Source organism: Cygnus olor, chromosome 13 (genome assembly GCF_009769625.2).
Source record: "Cygnus olor isolate bCygOlo1 chromosome 13, bCygOlo1.pri.v2, whole genome shotgun sequence".
NCBI lineage: Eukaryota > Metazoa > Chordata > Aves > Anseriformes > Anatidae > Cygnus > Cygnus olor.
In genome coordinates, this window is record NC_049181.1 from 18,436,893 (window position 1) to 18,459,974 (window position 23,082).

At 37.9% G+C, this 23,082-nt stretch overlaps 2 protein-coding genes across 5 annotated transcripts in view; one reads left to right on the forward strand and one right to left on the reverse strand.

Moving 5' to 3' along the window:
* The window catches only part of AMMECR1 (AMMECR nuclear protein 1), an 81,795-nt gene extending 74,910 nt beyond the window's left edge, over positions 1–6,885 (forward strand). The window contains exon 6 of the mRNA XM_040572582.1: positions 2,424–6,885. Coding sequence (XP_040428516.1) covers positions 2,424–2,538 — 115 coding nt within the window. The 3' untranslated portion in view covers positions 2,539–6,885. The remainder of the gene's footprint in view (positions 1–2,423) is intronic.
* The window catches only part of TMEM164 (transmembrane protein 164), a 114,434-nt gene that overhangs the window by 57,003 nt on the left and 34,349 nt on the right, over positions 1–23,082 (reverse strand). For 2 of the 4 annotated variants that reach the window (XM_040572584.1, XM_040572585.1), the window contains exon 6: positions 8,292–8,332. In XM_040572584.1, coding sequence (XP_040428518.1) covers positions 8,292–8,332 — 41 coding nt within the window. Of the gene's footprint in view, positions 1–8,291; positions 8,333–9,332; positions 15,314–15,700; positions 15,802–20,458; positions 21,685–23,082 lie in introns of those variants that run through there. The other 2 variants (XM_040572583.1, XM_040572586.1) reach the window with 2 other exon arrangements.

The window sequence follows — 23,082 nt, forward strand, 5'->3', positions numbered from 1 at the left end:
CATAAAATTGCAGTTACGTGGTGGAAGAGTAAATGTTGATAGAAGGCCTCTAAAACATCTTATTTTTATAACTGTGCAGTATAAAATAACTGCTGAGCTCTAGCTATTTATTCCATGCTTGGAGAAAAAAGATCTTTATAAATCTCTTGTTATAACGAGGTATTGACTGTTAACCCTTTATGTTCCTTTTTTTTTCTTTGGGGATAATGAACATACTATTAATACAGATAATAAATTTGCTAGTTGGAATCCTTTGTCCAAAATTGTTATCCTTTCTACCTTTTATCAATTTTTAGGGATTCATAGGGTTACAGGATTAGTTTTTTAAATGTTGTATATATTACCTTTGTTTCTGTGTACATATTTCTCTGGGAATTCTTTCCTTCTTAGTGCAACTAGACGTGAGCTAGACTTGCCTTCCTGGGCAATAATTAAAACACAATCCTTTCATTTCAGACATTTGAAAATACTTGGAATCTCATGATCATTTATGTGCTTGTAGAGGACAAAGAGCTGAGATCTGTGTTTTTTTCAGCTCTCGCATTTGTCATCTCTATCTACAAGGCTTGCTATTACTTAGCTGCAGTGAATGTTTAGCCCAGATAGAAGGCAAAGCATTTCTTAGAAAAATAACGATTTTTTAATTAGAGGAATCCCTCCTTCATTCAGTGGTCTTTTGGATGAAGAAGAAAGACTTTGTGTCCCATTGATTATTCAGAATTCTGCTTTCTTGGAGGAACCTGATTACTGTGGAATTGCTGTTACTAAGGCAAACAAGCTATTCTGAGAGTTAAATTAGGGAGGAAGGACTTACAGAATACAGCTAAATTTCCAAATGCAGAACCCCAATTTCCTTTTCATTTATTTTACCAGTACACCTCATTATCTTCTTTCCAAAAAGAATATGTGGTGATAACTGAGGGCAAGAGTAATTGCTAGAATTCTGAAATGAGATTTTCTGTACACCTCAATAAATGAGGAATATATTCTTCCAAGACACCAAACTTCTATATAGCTCATATTTTCTTCCAGCTCTATGATTTTGTTGGAAGCAATGGTATATGAGAACAAAACAAAGTATGCTGTTTAGTGTATTTAGTGTATTTTCACAGCATCCAAAACGGTAGCAAAATCACTGGCCTAATGAGTGGAATAAACAAATTTTAACGTTCAGAGTAAAATTCTTTTTTTTTGCTTGTTTTAACTCTGATTCTATACAGGCTGCCTTTGGCTTATTTTAACCCACTTAGAAACAACTTCATTAATTGCCAAGTTTATGGTTTAGTTTCATAGTAGCAGAGGATTTCATTCACAGATGAGCTTACTCATTGGGGGCAGTGAGTGCTGTGTGCCATTCACATCAATTCAAGAGGTGCTGCAGCTAATCTCTTAGCCAGGACCAGTGACCACTTGTTAAATCAGTACATCATTAACCAACACTTTTATCACGTAAATATGGGCTATTTGGTGCTCTGAAAGGTGCACTGAAGCAAAAAGCTGCAAGTGTAAGGTGTTTTGCTCTGGCAAAGGGGCAACAGAAACGAGTGTGTTTGCTGCCTCGGTTGCTGCAGTTGATAACTCAACAGTAGTTTAAATTTTTGTGTTGGGTTGTGAGTGCAAGTGGTTGAGGCATGTGTTGTGCTTTTTCAGACCTAAAAGGGGAAAGAACAACCAGAGCAACTCCAGAAGAGAAATGTCATAAACAGGGGAGGTGGCAATATTTTAGACCACTGTAGCTGGATTCACCAACTCTCATCTGTAAGATCTCTTATGCAAGGTCTTTCTAAGTGAAATTTGTGGCAATGTGCAATAGTGTTATTTTTATGTAGATTTCACAGTTTTACAGATAAGTATAAATGTGGCAAGATGTTCCTTGTCAAACAATACTGATGCAAATGTATCTGAAGTATTTTTTGTCAGGGCCTAGATTCTGCTTTCCGCTATATATAGTCTAAAAAGGATATAACTGCATTCAATGTAGCTGGGATTATTTTAAGAGCAGAATTTGGTAGACAATTGATACTGATTTTTTTAAAAACAGCCCCAAAATCTGTAACGCTTGTTTATGGTGTTTATCTCCTAGGCTTTATGTAGAGAGTTGGCTGATGATACGGGACACTCCCAGTAAATCCTCACAAGTTTAAATTCCCTCTATCATGAGTAAAGTAGTAGGCAACATTTTTTAATAGTTCTGTATGTTTGAAATATTTTTCATAAGCGCTTACTTGTCATAAGATTCAAGAATAACCCTGAAAACCACAGTGGTTCTCTCCATGCCCTTGTGCAGCTGAAGTTAGTATTATTCCTAAAATCAGACTACAGAGCTGTTCTCATCATTAAACGTACAATTAGTGCCATATTTTTAGTGCTACTCCTAGCTTCCTGGTAAAAGTTCTTGCATTTGCCTCTTTGCTCTTTTCTAGGTACCGTAGTGAGAAGATGACAATGAGCTACACAGAGTACCTTGCCCATCGTCAGCATCATCACTTCCAAAATGGCATTGGGCACCCCCTTCCACCATACAACCATTATTCCTGACACTGAGCCGCATGACCAGTCACTTGACCTCTCTGCAGACCTCTTCCCAGGAGACCCTGCCCCTTCTTGGTCTAGCTATCTCTATTACTGTACCATTTTATGATGATAGTTTCCGTTGCCATTTTGAGGCTTCTCCTTGGTGCGTTAAGCTCATCATGGCAACGGGAGGAAAAACTGCGTTATTACAAAGATCCCATACTTTTTTATTATTGAGTCACTGCAGATTTTTTTGCAGCATATATAGCCCTTGGGTTTTTTATGAAATTTTAAATTTCTACTTCATTAACATTGAATTGTATCAATCAAGGCTTTCTGTGACTGTGGATGGAAGGAAGAGTTTAAGGATTACAGTTAGGGATTCTTTGCTCAGAAAAAAGGCATTCATGGCTTTTTCATTAATAGCTCTGACAGGGAATGAAACATATCAGATTCAGGTGTTATATTAGACAATGAATTGCATTTTTATAACCTTCTTAATAATATTTTGTGTACAGTATCTCACCCCTGCAGTAAAGATTTCATGTAGCTACCTATATACGTGATCTTCAGATCCAGCACATACAGCCAGAATTTGAAGGCTGATATCCAAAATGCTTTTTTGGATGTTATGAAGCAATGAAATGTACAATAAGAAGTGAAGTTCATATAGCAGCATTTTCAGAATCAAGTGGTCTAATTGATAGGACATGACGTAATCCAGTAGGATACTAGATACATTTATCTCCTAGTCTGCTCTGGAAACTGAGGGCAGTCCAGCCCTGCCAAGCCTGGTCATAGTAGTGCATTTGTGATGAGATGATGCCTTTCTGATGATGTCAAATTAGGAGTCACATTTGTTTTTAAAAGCAGATTGGTGAGTAGCAGATGTCATATTAGGAAGAAAATTGGTTTAGATTTTAGTGCCTTTGACTATGACATTACTATATACTTGCATATACAATTCATAGAAAAAATATAGCAAATGCGCCAGACATTGTAGCAAACTATATTGAGTTCTCCACTGCTCTGGCGTTGGGGTTTCTGGGATTATTTTGTTTTAAAGTGAGGTATTTGTCTTTTTCTTTTCTTTAGCTTATTCTAGAAAAGAAAAATCCCTGTTTTGTTCTTTCTTGTGCTTTTGAACTTGCTGAGTTTTATCAAGTCATGAATAGTTAGGTAAAGTTAACTTGTTTAAAAAAAAAATGTTTTGAAAGAGCACAGGACAAGTATGCCATAATTTTTACATATTCTCATCTATTACAGGAATAGTACTTGAGAGCTCTAAGTACTGTGTAATAATTCTGATACTTCTCCACGAGGTAAAGAAAGAAAACTGATTAGAACTTTTAACAACTGTAAAAATAGGATTATTAAGAGGTACGTGTGGTATAGTTGCAAGCCCAGTATATGCTAGGAGCTACCTCCTTGCTTACGTGCCTGCAGAACTCCCACTAATACCTGTTGTAGGTCAGCGCATGTTTTATGGGACAACACATCCCATCTATTATAGAAAAGACCTTCCTGATATGGGTGAGTAAACTACGGTAAGCAGAAATTCCAATTATTTTGAATAATGAATGTTTGTAAAATATATATGTAATTCAAATAGATGAATTAAGATTGAGTTAATTAAAAAAAAAAAAACTCTGACCAATTATACAAATGTTTCAAAAAACAGATATGGATAAATTATGCTCATCCCTTATGTGAGGTTAGCTCTGCCACTTAATTTATATGGAGGTTCTCATAGAAAGTCTTTTGTATTCCTTCATCCACAGCATCTGATGTCCAAATATTTACATTTTCAGTTGTGATGCCTTAATTTATAAGCAGAAGGCCTGAAATTTCAGGAGCCAAGAGGTGCCAGGCAGACGCTGCAGAAATTAATAGATGTTTATACAGAAGCTATTTTGGATGATACTGTTGTCTTGTTTCTACTTGGGGAGCAGTTTTAAATGGATTTGTCTTCAAGTGGAAATTGTGAACAAGTGGCTACCTGATAAAGTTTTTTGTTTTGTTTTGTTTTTTCCTTGCCCTTATAGGGAAACTGAGCACAAACTGAATCATTCTGCTGCAAAAAAAAAAAAAAAAAAAATGTCATCCAACCCCATCTTTATCTGTCATCTCGTTACAGCATGCTCATGCTTCTGTATGAGCTCATTGTTAGAAGTTTTTTAAAAAGATCTATTATATATAAAAATATATATGTATTGAAAGGTGCTAATCAACCTCAAGCAGGTCACGTGACTGGTCATGCGGATCTAAAATCATATCAGATTTTTTAAAAAATCTTCGATATATGCAGATGTTATACAGAATTTCTTACCAGTGTAATAATGATATACTGATGAATAAACAATCCTGCAGGTTTTTAAGGACAAGGTCAGCAATACTTCCCACCATGGCTTGGGGGGGAAAAGGATAGTTTTGTCTCCTTTTTGTATACAGCATAATGCACAATGCATTTTTGTCTATCTCTTAGTAGCTGTTGCTTAAAAATATAGTTAAAAGGGTGTTATACAAACTGTAAAGGTGTGCTTTTGAAATGAGTTAATGCCAGACCCTTCTGGACCAGAGTTTTGTATCACTAATTAAAAAAACTGTTACGAAGTCTGTGGTCAATCAGATTGTATGGTATTTTGTAGAAGAGATTGGAATAATCAGTTTATCTACAGTGTTTCTAGGGCACCTACCTCCTCAGCATGCAAGTGCTGAAAATGCTATGGATTGTTTCTGTGTAATTGTGGGTTTATTTGTACAAAATGTGCAGTTCACTGTGACATGCACTGGGACAGAATAGGTCTGTTTGCTTAAAGCTAATCAACAATTGCTTTCACAAATGTCATTCCCTCATAGTTATGTTTATTATCCTTTTAGATATATTGCTAGATTTAGATACAGATCTTTTTTTATTGTTATTTTATTTGGGGTACTTTATAAAAAGTTAAGGTACAACCAAGCAGTTAATTTCACTGTTTTTAAGTTGGAATGCTAATTTTTGATAAGCACTAATCCATTTGCCTTATTCCATTAAAAATATTTTTTTTTTTTAATTCTTTTGCTTAATGTTCCTAAAAACCCTCTTCTGTAAACTAAAAAGTTAAAAAAAAAAAAAAAAAAAACTGGACTTGACATGAAACTATTGCTTAGTCGTGCCTCAAGTGGCCTTCCTTCTGTCTAGACTGCCGTAGCACTGACTTCTCACCATCTCAACCCCAAATGCTGGTCACAGCAGGGGGAGGGCACATGAGAGTTCTGACCTCAGATACACTATGAAATCAAGACAGTCAAATCCATTTTTGCACACCCTGGCGTTTGTATATGGACCTCTTTACTTGTCTTCAAATGTGCGGGTTTTTAAAATTGTTGTCTGGAGTAGGTTACATCTCTTGTGTGTGTTAGATCGAACCAAAGAAGCCTCCAGCCATGCCCAAATGCTGCTCCTAAAGCCTGCCTTCCAGTCCTTACAAAATCCCTGCAGGATTAAATGTGTTAACTTTTTTATTTTTGTACAGTTTCTAACTGATTTTTGCTAGTGATGTTAATTGAATTAAGTTTATTTGGGGAGTCTGAGTATCTCCTCCATTTAAATAAACTGGTGACTTTCCTTTTATGTTTAAAAAAAAAAAGAAAAAAAAAAAAGGAAACCCAAAGTGTGCCTCTCAGATTTAAAGGGTTTCTGGTTACATTTATTCTTAAGACCAGCAATGATTCTTTATATACAAAGATATGTTTTCCTCGTTTTTTATTACTGTTAAATAAAAAATAAAAAATAAAAACCTCTTTCTTTGCTCTGGACCCAGTAATTGCGCTGGTACATAAACGCACTGAGAAAACAAACTTTTGTTTGAAACTTTTGTAACAACTTATGACTGTTTTTGTATATCAAAGTTGATTCTTTTCAAAATATTTGGATCTAGTTTCTAAGTTATTTTAGTGTTTTATATGTTACAAAAAAAAAAAATTTAATTGTTCACCAGCATCTTGAGTTATCTGTAATGCAGTGGTGACACACAATGGGCTTAGGGCTACCTGGAGTAGCTTACAAAGCCTCTCTCTTTTCCTTCCTTTCTTAGTAACTTGATTGATTACAATTATATCAGATTACCTGAACCCCCTTCCGTTATGACTAGATCCTCCTTCCTTCCACATTTAATTGCTATTAGTGTGAAGAAACTGTTGAAATGGGCATTTTAATATAAGTATGGCTTAAAAAGATAAAATGAGGAAAAAGCAAAAAAAATTATATATATAGAAGGTTATCTGTGGGTCTGTGAGATATGGCTGTGGAAAGATATTGTAGTAGTTTTAACACTATTGTTATTACCTTTTAAATCATTTACCCAATAAAATAAGGAAAAAGAATCACCATTTCTTTTTATGTTTCTCTGCTTAATTGTGCGGCTTTGTCACTTTTTCTTTTTTTATTTACGCATTCGCAGTTAGTGTTAATTTTAAAGGCTAATGCTGTGTTAGGAATATTTTCCTGTGATTAAGTCTGGCTTTTCATTTTGCCTGCTGTAGGAACCAGTTGGGCAGGTGCAGCTTGCAGTCGTAATTAAGAAGTGAGTTACTGAGTACTCCAAATTATATCTGCGTTTCAGGTCCGGTTTTGCACTTTTTACATCAAATTTTAAATATGGAATTTCATCCAGTAAATACGGAATTATGTTATTCTCTGAGAGGTGGAATTGGTTTCAAATTCTTTAAACAAAACTTGGTTGCAAAACCAGTTACACTGGTGTAACCAATACATTGCCTGCACTAGTAAAGGAACATGAGTCAACGAATTAATGCAGCAAAATGCGTATTAAAGAGTATCTTGCTATCACCTGAAATAATTTCAGTATTTTCTTCACATTACTCTTACAGGTGTGATTTGAAAGAGTATCTAGGCTAGCTTTGTCATAAGGGATTTCTTTATCTTGCATGACATAGGTAGTTAATGTATAGACTGCCACGTTTTATGGAAAAAAAATATAGTGCAGGGTTTGCACTGATTTTTTGCAGGGGTCCTGTGAAATATGAAAGATCAACTAAGAAGTCCTGTTCCATTCCCCACAAAGTAGGGCTACTTTTAAAATTTTGGTTTCGTTGGTTGTTTTGGTTTGGTTGGGTTTTCATTTGTTTGGTGTTTTTTTTTATATATATATTGGTTATTTTGGTTGGTTGTTTTTAACTTAAGCTGATCCAGTGAAAACAGCATGCCTGAACCCTTGGTTCACCAACAGTCTTAACTGTCAGCACCAGTTTTCAGTGCCCCTGGAGTACCTCTGACAGGGTAGCAGAGCTTTCTGAGGTGTGTGTCAATGGTTGAGGAGAGCTTGGCAGATGTCGACGTTGGTGTAGATACCCATAATATCAAGGGGATGTTTTATTTAATAAGGTCAAGGAGTGTGTTCCTGTGAAGCAACAGACCAACACTCCAGCTGATGGCAAAACGCAGGATGACCAGATGACAGGCATGTAAAAATGACATGGAAAACTGTTCCCTGAGCCAAGTGCCTAGTGTACTGAGACACATTTTACATTTTTATAGTGGTTTTAGTATTTTACAGACTTTGTATCATTAAATTGACCTGAAACTCACAGTTCATTGAGATGTCCAGCTAGTTAACTTTCCTACCAAAAGTTTCCTTCAGCCAGCTATGTAGCTAACACAGTACAAAAAAACAAATTAGCAAAATAGTGCTGAGTATTAGGGATGTTTCAGAAGTGGTGATTTGCTTATTCTTACGTATATGTTGATATTAAACAATGAAAAGCTGACTTACAATTAGAGTTGTTGAGTGCTGTAGAGGATAATTAGCAGTGCCTGAAAAGGAAATTGCTTAGTTAGTTCATTTCAGGTTTTCATAACGCACTTTACACTAAATTTCTACTTAAGCTGCTTTAAAGACTTATGTGTAAGGACTTACCAGTCTTTAAAGAGAATTTAAGCTGGGGAATTGGTTCTGTTCTCCAACTTTCCAAGGTGAAAACTTAAAACATCTAAAATACATATATAGTAAACTCAACTCAAGTGAGCATATCCAGTATTCTCTTTCTTTCAGGAAATTTACATAATGATATAACTGGTTGTCTGAGACTGTACTGGGTCACACTATTTACTGCAGGGTACTTAAAAGTCCTTTTTATTATGGCCAGAAACATTTCAGGAGTGCATTAATGATGGAACTTCTTTGCCATTGCTTATGGTGTGAGACTGGCCAGAATGCTACTGCAATTAATGTACTTAAAATTTTGAGCTGAAAACTTTTGTACTTGTTCTATATTCCTCTCCTGAAGTGACTTAGAACAGAACAGGAAATTAAAAAAGACTCTACCACAGTTGTGGAAAGAAAATTGAAAGAAGAGTAGAAGACATCATAATACTGTTTCCAGAGCTTTTTTCTTTTTCTTTCTTTTTTTCTTTTTCTTTAAACCTATGGGACATGGACAGAGAACGTATGAATAGCAACTAAAGGATTTATGTCCTGCAGTGAGGTCTACCAGTAAACTCAGACTTGGCTTGTGTTGATTGCTAGAATAACAGGCACAGGTCATACTCAGATGTTTAAAAGAAACCCTGGTAATCACTGTTCTCACTTAAAGGAACTGCTACCTGCAAAGGTAAGCTACCTCTAGCAGTACAGACTGCTTAAAACAGGAGAGTCTGTATTCTTATCTGATTTGATGCATCTATCTATGACTAACTGCTAATATTACGAACAGAAGTGGAACATCAACTTCAGTTTTCTTACTTAGTTTCAGAAAATAATGAGCAAGACAGACTCAGTGCCTAGCATGATTACAACGATGACAAAACTGTACAGTACCATTAAAATGCATTTATTTGTTTTAATTCAAAGGTTTAACAACTATTTGCCCAGTGAGCTGGACTTAGGGTACAACAACACAAAAGATCAGACCAAAATACAAAAACAAGTTCACAAATTACCCCTTATTTGTAAAGGTTACCTCATTACCAAGTTTTAGCACATTAAAAAGTTTACAAAATTTATAACACTCTTACAAATTATTCAGAACTAACAGCATACGTGGAAGTTGAACTTCACATCCATCCTTGCCCTTGCCATTCCATTCTGTGCCTGGGTAACAGCACACTTGAACTAGAGGGTTGGGTAAGAGGAACTGCAAGTTTCCAAAGACTGCTTTGTGCATCAGTCCAGTACCTGAGCAATTCCAGCTCCCTGGCACAGTTCGGTTGGCAAGAGTGGTGCGGGTATGCTTACCGTTCTGCGTGCTGCATCCTCTGCAGCATTGAGATAATGACTCAGTAAATGCAGGAATAATTTAAAACAAAAAAAGTACAAAATTGACCCTGCAGAAAAATAACATCATTTTAAAAACAGCTTGGCTTTACTGAATTACTAAAAGCTGCAAAATATAGATATACACCAATAGCATCTTGAGTATGAGGTCACAAAAATGAACAGATTTGTTATGTATCTTGTCACTGTAAAAATGAAAGCATTAACATTGACCTGTCTGCCTGTAGAAACCTTCCAGCTACTAACAGAAGGGCTGACATATGCCCACCTTTTTTTTTTTTTTTTTTTTCCCTTTTTAGAGCTTTTAATTCCTAAGAATCCACCGCTAATGAACCAACTTCAGGTGACAAGTGATAGGATGCAAAAAGGAAATGGTCTCATGTTGCACCAGAGGAGGTTTAGATTGGACATGAGAAAGAATTTCTTCACGAAGAGGGTGGTCAAGCATTGGACTGGGCTGCCCGGGAATGTGGTGGAGTCCCCATCCCTGGAGGTATTCAAGAGATGTGTAGACATGGCGCTAAGGGACATGGTTTAGTGGTAGGACTCCGTAAGTCAAGCTGATGGTTGGACTTGACAATCTTCAAGGTCTTCTGCAGCCCAAATCATTCTATGACTTGCAACAGCAAGAAAAACAACACAATCTACAGTTGCCATTAGGTATAGATGCATAGGAAACACATGCCTGTAGTTTAGACGCAAGAATTAGGATCTAAGAGTAAAATACAGTACTTGAACAGTTGCAAGTAGCCATTTCTGAAAGGAAAATACAGTTAGGCTTTACAAATTATTATCAAATATACAGAAATATCAAAACCCTGATTCTGGCCAGAGACAGAGGGATAGATCTACAATGAGGTACTGTATAAAATAAAGGTATGCAAAAATGAACTGACATTTTATATCTCCCAGCTTCAGCAATGTAGCTATGCTTTAAGCACAAAGGGCTTGAGAAATGCTGCTTGTAATTAAAGTCCACAAGAAGCTGAACCAAACCCCAAGTATGGGTGTTGTGGTCACAGACAGGGGTTTTAATTAATTTTTAAGTATGATCAAGAGCTGGTAGTTTTCACCCTTCAAAAAGAAACAAGATGCAAATTCTTCTTTGGTGCTTAAAGAGAAGGAAGTTAAACAAAACAGATACAGCTCAAATACTGCCTACAGTGTCTGAATACTTAAAAAAAAAAAAAAAAAAAAAAAGAAAAAGATGCTGCATATGTCCTGGACAGCTAAAGCCTTGGCACAATCATTGACACAGTAATCTCAGTATTCACAGGCTATCACCTGAAGTTATGGTGGATGCAGAATTTGTAGTTGCTTGTTTTTGTGCTTTGGAGTGCTGCATAAACAATCTGATCCATAAACAATTTTACTGTAGTTACTAGTGCTTCATTGATGTCTATACCTGGAAGTAAGTTTGACTATCCTTTCTGCCAGTGAGTGACAGTCTATTCTCATTGCTCCTCGTTTCTTTTGTTTGGAGTGTCTATGTACTAAAAATTGGAATAGAAGGCTCTGTTCAGACAGCTGAACACATAACTTAGATGAAATCTAGATGGAAGCACCACACAAGATTTTTTTCTGGTATTGTACATGACTCGCTCATGGACAGCGAATCAAGCCATTTTAGGGTGAGTTTTTATAACCAAGCTTAAGCACTTCTAAAATACAGGCCCCTACTGAAAGGAACAGTCTGTCGGGCTATATGGCCAGCCTCTGGCTGTGCACCATATGTGCCCCTAATATCTTTGTAACTGTGAGCACTGAGATAAAAGATTCAGGAACATCTGACTAGGGAGGGCCAGGACTACCCTTTCAATCACACATTGCACTGCTCCAGTGTAAAACCTCATAGTTATACTCTTTAATTTCCAGCATAAAAGCAACCAAAGAAATCAGCTGTACAGTATAACTGCCCATAAAATAAACCGCTAAAGGAAAAGAAAATCTGCCAGGAAAGAAAACAGATATTCCTACATGGAGGTTAAGTATTCTGCTTTCCTGTTCAAACTAATATCCTACATGTTGAACAAGCTCTGTAAGATGCATCTTCCAAACAGCTACCCGAGACAGCTGGGGAGTAAGGGATGTGAAGTTCATTCCTTTTCTGCCCTGTTCTTCCCCATACATGAAGCTCACGGCTCAGCTGTGCTGACATAGCTTGCTGGGGAACCATCCTATAAACCAAACTGAAATACCACATTTAAAAATAACCTTCAGAAAGGGGCAGGGGGACCAATAACTTGGCCAACTTCATCAATAGAAGACATCAAGCAAAGAAGTCAACACAGCTTACCATCACAAAGAGGTTCTTACTGCTGCCCTCCCTCGTGATCCCCATGGCACCACTCTTCTGACACTCAGAACAGCCTTACTGAGTGTAGTAGTTTTGCTCTCTACTTCTTTGCTGAATTACTACATTCAGTTAGCCATTTTAGCAAAAACAACAGTTCAGACACCAAAGCCTGCACAGGTGAGGTGTGGAAAGGGAATACGAGTTTTCCTTTGGCTGTGATGAACTGTTCTGTCAGCTGTTGTGAAGTTGTGCCCAGAATGGCTAGTGTGGCTCAAAACAACAGGACCAGTGTAACAAAGACTGGGAGTCCCAGCACAAGACAGAAGCCAAATTGTCCTAGGGACTTTCCCATAGTGGTGGCTGTATTTGGAAGTCACCATTCCCGCTCTTCAATTTTAAGTCAGTCAGAAGGGCTTTGCATTCCAAGAAAAGAGCCTGCACTGAGACACCTGAGCTTATGTAAATGCTTCTGTAGTCTTAATTGAGGCAGTCACTGGTGAGAAAGAGGAGCTGTTTTATACCTGGTTAGAATGAATGTCCTGAAGCATATGACTGCAGAAGATAGGAAATGCTGGCTTTTTTTTTTTTTTTTTGGGGGGGGGGGGGGGCAGGGGGGAAGGTGTTACTCTCAGGTAACATTTTTTTTTTCCAGTAGCTTGAATATTATATTCTGAAGAAAAAAATAAACAGGAAAGATTCTTCAAAAATAGTGATTAAAATTAAGTAAATTATAATGCTAGTGTTTGCAAAATTTGGCAAAATCATCCTACTGTTACACCAAACATTCTTTCTAAAGCAGACTAGATCCAACCCAAGGCATTTTGCCAAATTAGTAATACAAACCAAGATACAGTTGACAGTAACTGTGGGGAGGGCAGAAACACTACATTTAGCTGTTCATAGGAGATGAAGTATATTAATAGAGAGCATGCTTTAACATCCAGCAGTGCCCATCTTAGCATCTCCCAGCAACATCCTGTATTTCATCAACTGCAGATGCAATACTGACTCTCTTGAAGTACTTCAGCAGCTAATTAAGTGGTCTTCCACGGATGGGTTCAAGCCTTCAGTACCAATGCATTTTTTTTCTTTAGGCACCACTCCACAACTACTTAGGCAACATATGCCCAGCTCTACTGAGGCAGTAGTGGGATACTCAGCGAAGTTCAGTACCTACTTAGACATTTGCAGGATCAACAATTGCCAGTGAACTCTGTGAGCTGGTACTTCTTAGTATCAGGTGCTTAGTCTTCTCAACCTGCACACTGAGTAAAAGCACAAGGAGTAGTGTAGTCTATAACTGGGACTAGCTATCCATGCTTGACAGATAGTTTAGATTGCTCTCATGTTCTCAAGTTGTGATAGTACAGGGTATTTAGTTTATAGGCATGGAAGAAAGCCAGAAGCAAGTTCATAAATTCAAATGTAGAACAAAGTACTTCTAATTGAGATCTACTATTTTTTATTTTTTTTTTTAAATAAAACCATGTGGGGTGAAAAATATTTGGAGAAGCCATTTGTTCCCTCTCCAATGAAAACTTATCTTACAAGAAAAAAAAAGAAAAAAAAAGTCAACCACTTATCATTCTTACTTTTCTTCTTGAGGTATAAATGACTGTACCTTCACATCAGAGTATGTATTTGGGTGATCCATCCAGAGGAGGTACGATGGTTTTGTTTTTATCTTACAAGTCACAGCTACAACAACGCAATGCAAATAATCTATAAATGGCAACAAACTTTTGTACAACAAAATCCCTGCAGCCCTGAAATGCTGCACATGCTGCACAACAATAGGCTTGCAATTAGCTATCTGGAGGAACACAGTAAAGCCCTCCCAGCTTCCTGCCCAACAGTTTCTCCCCTTAGCCAGTTTACTATTTATAATTCTGTCTAACTACATCCTGTTCTACTCCAAAACACAGGTTGACAAGAAAATTTAGTCATACTAGTAAACTGGAACACAGCTTTTTCAGTCCTGTGCTAACTTGACATTCCTTTTTGTACCTATATTTTAAAAAGTGTACAGAACATATTAGAGTCACAGAGAAAGAAAATAGTTTCATTTTGTTTCCTCATTAACCACTCTATTAAGAATCAGGGTAGAACACAGAGGAGGAATGTTTCAAGATACTGCAAGTAAAAAAAAAAGAAAACTCTGTTTACATTGGACTCTGTATTCCCACTCTCTCCAGTCTAAATTAAGTGCCAAAAAAACATTTTGTTTAAAGGCAGGTCAGAACAGTGGATGAAATATCTATTGTAGCTTACGTGTAACATGGGCTTTTGAAATTATTTCAATGTGTTCTTCCACTTATTCAAAAAGCATCTCCAAAGCATCAAGATCTGATGGGACCTCAGCAGACAGATACTTACCCTCAGCAGCTTAAGAAACAAAGTAGTCGGCTAAAAAAAATCATGATTTTTGAAAGAGTTATTGTTCCCCAATATTTTCAACCAGCTTAACGAAAATACAGTAGAACCTCACTGTTTTGTACCTATGATTGGGAGATCACGTGTACATCATTCCACTGTGACCATTTTGCAACATTTAAGCGCTAAGAGTTAAGCCAGGATGATGCACTTCAAGCTGTGTTCTGTTCACATCAGTGGAGAGTTGTAATTTAGCTTTCCTTCCTATTCTGTGATTATAACTGTACTAATGTTTAGTGGAAAAGTCGTCAAAATGAGGTAGCACCGCCACTCTCTTTGCTGGAATGTGGACAGATCCTGGCCTAATTTTAAAGGGTGGATTAGCAAGATGATTCTACTGTAATCTACACAAAATATATAAAACACGAACCTTTTCCAGAATAAGGCCACTAATTTTGCCATTGGCAATAGGCAGTGAGAAACAGCAGTTAAAAGAAGAACCCTCAATTGATAACAGAGGTGTTTCTGAGGCAATAAACTGTGGGGAGAAATATAAACACACTGTCTTTTCATCCTTCCTCTTTGTTTTCCAGTATGAATATAGGTGTCTCTGCTTCCTGTATGTACTACTCCGTGGGGAGAAATTTCAGTCTATTTTCTTAGCTGGGAGTCTAAGCAAGTCCACGCTACATTTAAAGATGGGGACAGCACTGTAAAACAGTAGGATTACAAGCTTCCCATGAGTCATAGTCATGATTGTCTGATGTCCAGATGCCCAGATTCGATACCAGCGCCCATAAAAAGGATCTGAGATGGCTGGGCATAACATGTTGTTCAAATTCACTTCTGTAACCTAGGGAAAGGGACAACAGATTTATAAATTAACAATATTTTGTGTTGCATTGATTCAGACACTGAAAATGGTAATTTACCATAATGATCAAAATTGCTTAGATGACAATCCTTTGTCCAACACAAGCACTGCAGCTTTCATAAGGAAAGCAGATCTGAATTCAGCTGTGCATTTAATAGATGGATTTATGCAGGTACATAGTTGATTTATGAGAGGCTTTGCCAATACTTGTGAGATATGAGATATGTGTCCATTAGAACATGCAATTAAAAATCTTTACACAAGTCTTACCCGTGCCTATCTATCTGGACACTTGGAAAAACTAGTCAGTGTTTCTACTCTCAATGTACTTGCAAACTATCCATTTATTAACCCATGTTTACTTACCAAACCCAGAATCTGCAAGATGCTAAAATGATATACAAACATAAACCCAGTAGATAAAAGAGCCCACCAGAAATTGGAGAGTGGTTCTGGAGTGTAGATACCTTGAAAAGAAAGGAATACATTAGTATTCAGTTAGTATTCAGCTGAATTGCCGTGTCCATCAAACACTCATGAATAATCCTCTCTTTTCTTCTCTGTGGATGCTAGGGCATCTGGCTTTAGCTGATAACTTACTGAATAACATTATAATAATTAATATTTGAGAGCCTTATTTCTTACCTGGAGCATCCTGATCATTTTCTTCCCTCCTTCTGGTCCAGCATTAAAACGTACATTGTATTACCTCATTAAAGCCTACCTATTTTGCCTTCTACCACAGAAATAACATACTCTAAAATACAGTAATGGTATACAAGGAAGTTTTCAAAAATCACATTATTCATACTTAAACACCTGTTTCTTATGGGGGCTATGACTTAAGCATGCCCAGAACTAATGCAGGTAGCAGCAGTTAATGTGCAGTGCTGTATTACAGCACAGACAAACTGCCATTTCCTATTTTATAGTTGTTCAACAGCTATTAAAAAATAACTTGTGCCAATAACGTGTAGGAACAGAAAAGCTGCATAAAGTAGTCAAGCCATTAATGACAGACTGCTTTTAAGTGAAAACTGCTGTGGAGATATTTTCAGATCCACCCTACAAACACTTTTATAACCAGGTATCACAGATACTGTAAAATACTTTTCCCCATCAAATGAAGTAGCAAATACCACATTTTTCCTGGGCTCATGCTTCTCGCTACTCCTAAAATGAGATTTTGTCAATTTAGTGATAAAACATCTCACATGATCTAAAATGGACCAAAGAAGTCAGATCTAATGAAAGTATCCTTAGATACCAGACAATTTTTGGAATTAAATAGTCCAACATTGCACGTTGATAACAAAAACAGTGTACAGAGTTGTCAGGCACTTATTAGCTGACACGAAAACTTCAGTTTAAGACTGGAAAATACTATTTTCTGTAAGACTTTAATAACCTAGGGATGCAAAAGAAAGATATGCATACTGTCATACCACTCAACTGCTACAAAAAGTTGTTGTGTTTCAGACAATTATAACAATATACCATTTTTATCTGCCTTTGCACTCTCTGACCCATTAGATGTTACTAAACACTGGAATGTATATCCAGTACTCAAAGGATGGCTTACAGCACAGGGTGCAATATTCATATTAGCCTTTGCTAGCTTGCACATTCAGTAATTACCAGGAAAATTTAACAGATTTCAGCATATGCTGTACAACACTACCGGGAACTCAAATTTAACTACACATACGTAGCTAGCTATGACAGTATTCACCAGACTAAAGCTGGTACGAGTGTGCCTATGTATACTATTTTACATAGATAAAGGCAAATAACTGCTGTTATCTGCTTTACCACACCACCATATAGGGGTGCATGCTGTCTCAGTTTTATAATCCCTAGAGGATTGCTTTCTCAATCCCCGCTGTACATTTAAAATTCTTCTCTGCACAGTTTTCCTCCACAGTTTATACACATCGTGCCAATCTAGATTGATTTTGCAGCAGCTACTTGTAGCAATATAATTTAAGTAGAATTTTCTCGAAGTTACAATATTCTTACCAAAATTACCTATACTTTATGTTCTAAAACTGTATGTGTATTCATTGTCCACTCAATGTAACATAGCTTCTCTGTTGCTAGTCGACAGAGTGAGGAGTTGATAGTATGCTTGACTGACAGCAGCACATATGACCCCATATATCACTCACTGTGACTTCAACGAGCAGTAGTATCAGTGTAATTATCCAAAATACAGCTGCACACTGTGTTTTAGTAAGCAAACTGTTACTAGGTGCTACCAAGACAAACAGGAGCAGGGAAGCTACTTTGAAAGCATAAGGCAGCTTATAAGATTTCTTATCAAGTGGGTGAGTGAAGGTCAGAGGCAGTGTCTGAACTATAAGCAAAATCCCAAGGTACAAGACTACATGAATAACCTTAAGTGGAGTCCTCCTGCAGTTAAAGGCGGAAAACTCACACCAGTCTACTTCTTAGAGCACGCTTGCTACATATGTCAGAAGTGCTGGTACCCTATTTAGAAACCAGTACAGGAGGCTTCACTTAAATAGCAAAGAAATTCATTTAACTCCCCTGCCTGAAAACACCAGTAGGATGGCAGGTACATGATACTACCTTGCGAATAGTTTTTCATTGTAGACAGCAAGAGAAGAAGCAATTAGCCTTGGTGTTGCAGTTTAGGAGACCATAGCTCTATTTTTGGCTGTGCCAACAATTTTGAGTGACCTGCTCAAGCTATAAAGAAACTCTTCATACTACCTCCCCAGCTGCAGGATAAAGAAAACATACTTTGACTTGCAAAGCTTTTTGTGTTGCTTATGCAGACTTATGGGCCTGTTTAGCCTAGATGCAAAACACAAAATAAAATTTAAATAAGGCATAGAAGAAGAATAGTTCAGTTGGAAGAAGCCTACACAGATCATCAAGTCCAACTGCCTGATCACTTCAGGACTAAACAAAAGTTAAAGCATATTTACTGAGGGCATCATCCAGGTGCCTCTTGAACATGGACAGACATGGGTCATCTAAAACAGCTCCCAGAAACTGGCAGAGTGGTGCTATATCGTATTCAGTTTCACATGAACTTGCCTAGTTGGCAGCTGCTTATGTTATATCAGAAGTTTCTGTAAAGCCTGAGAACAGATCCTAAAGAGGTAAACACTCAGAAAAACTATAATAGACCTTGATATTGGGAACGATTTGGGAGACCTACAGTGCAGGCAGTGTATAAACACTGAAATAGCCAAGTGATCCCAACTATGAAACAGGATTGGTGGGAGAATACAGTCATTAAAAGACCCAAGTATTAGTCTTTTAAGTAAAATTGCACATGATGATAAAATGGATCAGTGGCATAGCTTGGCTTTGAAACCCAGCTTCTTGTGTCCAGCTCCAATCTAGTGAGGGAATCACGTTTCAGAAGTCACTTAGAGATGTTCAGGTTCCTACAGCTGTGAATTTCACACTGCTACATCCTCTCTTTGTTCCAAGACTTAAAAGAAGAAAAACATTGTGACATCTCACCCACTACAGACCCTCAATCTTGCTATATAAGAGAAAATTTCCTCCTTGCTAGACTTCGCAATCCTGAGAACAATAGTGTGATTTTCAGCAGTATCTTTATCTGGACATCAAGGGACAAAAAAAACCAATGACCTCCACAGAAAAGCATTTCAGAGAGCTTTGGATCCCCCAAGTGTATTTGGGGGAACTAATTTTAAATTCATACCTGGGATATTTTTTGTACATTTGTCACTGAGTAAATAATCACTATAGATTTTAGTACTGTACCGACCTGCTATTCAACACATGCCTGCTTAACAGAGCAGTGTGATCTATTTTCTGTAGAACACAGTCTGCTAACAAAAACGTACAAACAGGAAAATTAAGATCCAGCTGAGTGGTTGTTTGAATGGCCTGTGTTGTCTTTGGCAAAAACTATTTGCTGCTTACACGAGAAATCAATTTCAGTATGTGGCAGTGAGTTTCACTATCTCTCTATCCACAAAGGATCACAGACAGTTCTTACATGTTAAGCACTTTCAAAAATTTAATCCAGCTGCCAGTCTCGCACTAATCTCATTCTCAGAAACGCTCATGCCCCAGACAGTTGAGACTGTTCCAAATCAGGGTCATCCAAGTAGGCTGTATGTTTGTTCTCATGTTGAAATAGCATGGCAGTGGATCTTTCAGTTTAGATTAAACTTCATTATTTCAGTAGCACTGATAGGAAGGACTTCATATAGGTTGAGGGCCTTGGGATTCTTCATCTGCTTCTGCAGCAAGCAGTTGTGTGACCTTGAACAAGCTATGCAGTTAATTTTGCCATTTACAAAATGGAAGTGTGGCTTGAATAATCTAAAGATCAACACAGAGACTCAATTTATTTTATATTGGTTTCCATCTTTCCCTACAAAGTCTTGTGTTAGTTCCAGTGTTATTAATGTCTAGTGTCTTAGGAATTACTGATATTTATTTAAAGTTATCAAATAATAGGATCTTAAAAATTTGAACGCAATTTACTAGAAAGGAAAACAGAATGCAGTACAAAGTTATTCCTGTTTGAATTGGAGAATTAGAACCTAAATACAGTATATATATTTTTTTTAATCTGATAGAGTTTAAAAATAATCCCTCTTTCCTAATTAATGTCTTGCTTTATTTGCCACTATATTTGATAGATTTTTCAGTTTTCCAGCCCCAAACATTCTCCTTTAGTAGTCTCCCAACTACAGCTACACATACTTGATCCAAAACTCAGAGCAATTGTTGTAATTCCTTCATTTTTCAAGCTTGTAAAAAGGTGACAGCAAACTTAATTCCATTTTATTTCCCTTAATCAAGGGGTTAATTTCAATAGTGTATTTTGACCTATTGAGCTAGCCTAGAGACCAAACTTCCTTTCCAGGGGGAGAACAGAAAAGCTGTTCTCAAGAGGATGAGCTAGTTATCACCTGAAATCTGCTATTTCCCCTACAGTTGTTCTGAATTTGTGGGCAGATTTCAAAATACAACCTTATGCCAGGAGATTTTTATTTCCCAACTGTCAGCTACTCTTGTCAAAATCACCTTGGACAGGGGATCTTGTATTACCTGCTCCTGTCAGGAGCGACTTTTGATACTCCATAAAGAAGGCTCTTCCTTTTCCTTCACGTAGTTAGTCATTCTTCCATGTACTGGTAAAAAAACTTGCTAAACTTCTCAGTCTCTTGCATGCAGAGGGAAGTCTTTAACAGACCTTGGGCCCAGTCAGAACGCCACACAAACATCCTTATTTAGTTCAAGTGTTTCACAATAGGAACTGCCCAGTGCATGAAGCTCAGTGGGTCATGTGACAGAGACATCGTCTCCTCCTCTTCCTCTCCGGCTCTCTTAAATCTTCAGACAAGATCAGCCTGAAACGCTCAAGCTGCAGAAGAGCCTGCAGCCGGAGCAGCAGCACAGCACACAGCTCCAGCTGCCAAGCAGTGCCACAGCTGCCCTGCTGCACCAATTGCCAGCTCCCAGCACTGCTGGGCAGTGGACCAGTCGCTTACATCTAACACGTGGGATCTGGGAGGCAGAGAAAATCTGGAACAGCAACATGGAAGCTGTCAGCAGGAGAGCAGGAGCATAATCAGATGACAGTGAGCCTTACACAGTGCACAAGAGTCAACAGCTCTCTAAGTAGTTAAGAGTTTCAGTGGAAGAAATGAAACCCTTATTATTAAGTATTTCACTGAGAGGGAGATAAATGAGGTTTGTAACTATCTAACTATATTCAAATATATGGTCAATTCTTCCTTGATTGCTAAGGTATATAATTCCCAGCAGCCAAAGAAAAAGCAAAAGTTTAATTCCCTAATTGCTTGAATTCTACTTCCCTAGTTTACAGCTACAGGAAAAACGATCCTTCCATCTGTACTTGCTATCTGTGTTCTACATCTCATAACTGAGCCCAGCTTCTTGTTAGGTAAAAACCACTGCCCTGCCCTTAAGGAAGCTGGCTAGCCAGAGCAGCTTCTGTCTGTCTTCCGAAGGGTGACGGTGGCGTGCTTTGTTGCAGGGGTAGGTTCGTCAACTTCTATGGACTTTTTCACAATGCTAGAGAGATCAATCTGTTCTGATGCCACCTTTGAAGAAAATTAGATCAAAAAAGAAAAAGGTTTCGTGACCTGAGCCAGAAAGACGGTTTCTTTACTGCTCATGACAATGACAAAACTTGCCTTATAAGCTGAATATTCTCACTCTGCTCCCAGCAAACAATTTACCTACTTAAGTATTGAGGATCAGTATGTCTGTCCCTCTGTGCACAGCTCTCAAAAGGACATGGGGCCAGCCTACATGACTGTCCAGAGTTTGCTCCAAAAGGTGTTTGGTTTTTTTTCCCTTGCCTAAAATACAACCAAATTAATTTACTCTCTCCACAGAGTGGATGACCTGCGTTTGAACTGTGAATTTTGAGAATTTGCCCGGCCGTTTTAACAGAGTAGATGCTAGTGACCATCTCCCCCTGCAGGCGGAAGTGTCAAATCATGTTATAATTAAGTGACACCAACATAAAGGCCTCTAATTAACCATACTAGATCTTCAGATTCATACATTAGATTGCTCCTTAAAGTGACAAAACCCTAAAAATACCCAACACCAACATCCTTGCCTACTTCATTAAGTTACTGTAAAGTCTACTAAATAGCACTGGGGATCTCAAAACAAATGATGGATGATCTCAACTCTGCTGTTAGGAAGTCCGTATAAATCAACCCTTATTCCAAACCACTGTGGAGTGACCAATGCTCACAGCCCCAAGGAAATAACAATTCCACTTTGATTAAACTTCAAAACTATATGAAGCTCTGAAATCAGGTGCACATCTGATCTTGTCAAATCCATCCAGAACCTGACCAAACTAGCTTACAGACCAAGACAGTCAAAAACTGTGTGACCTCTGAGGCTGATGGAGCACAAAGTAGGTTTTTTTCATCATGTTAAGAGCTGGCAAAACCAAGTCCTCCAAAAAGCACTGAAGGTCTCTAATACTTTGATCTTAGAAGGTCACGTTAATGCACTGTTGAAATAGCTTTGACAGTTTGAGGCATTACACTTCCTCAGCTGCCATCTCCCTAAGCCTTCTGCCAGCTATCTGTACCCCAGTAGCAAAAAATAGACTCACCCGAGCACACTCATATGCTTCAGAAGATGAGCTTAGTTGTAACTGTAGATGAAAGTGGTTTGAGGAGTTTTCAATGAAGGGGTTGGTTCCCTGGTCTCAAGTCATGCTGCTGTGGTTCCCGTCTTCTTCCTTCCACCCTGATAATTCCTTTCTTGCACCTCCCTTTTGCCAGTCCCAGCACTCATCTGATCCTGCTGTAACCCAATTCAGGAGCTACAAAAGCATGCACACCTTTTTCCACAGGGAAATGAGAATCTCACCTCCTGATGACTAGAGGAAACAGTGAGTATATCCACAACTCTACATCCATCCTATTGCTCTGGTTCAACCTATTCAGCTATTTCAGGAATGCTGTGTCCTGCCAGAGGCACAGAACAGTATTTGGCAGGGTTCACACGTGTTACAAGGTAAGATTCATCCAGCAAGAAAGCTGAGAATTGCAGGTCTGTTTCATGCATGAACTGCCTTGAGTTTGGCTTCTCTGTTGAACTGCTATATCTGAACTACCTCTGTTTTGCATGAGTGCCTCTTATTGCAGGTCAGAGATATGAGCTATATCATTTATTCTGTCTCAACTGGCATGCGTGTGTATGCATACATGTGTGCACTTGGAAAGGAA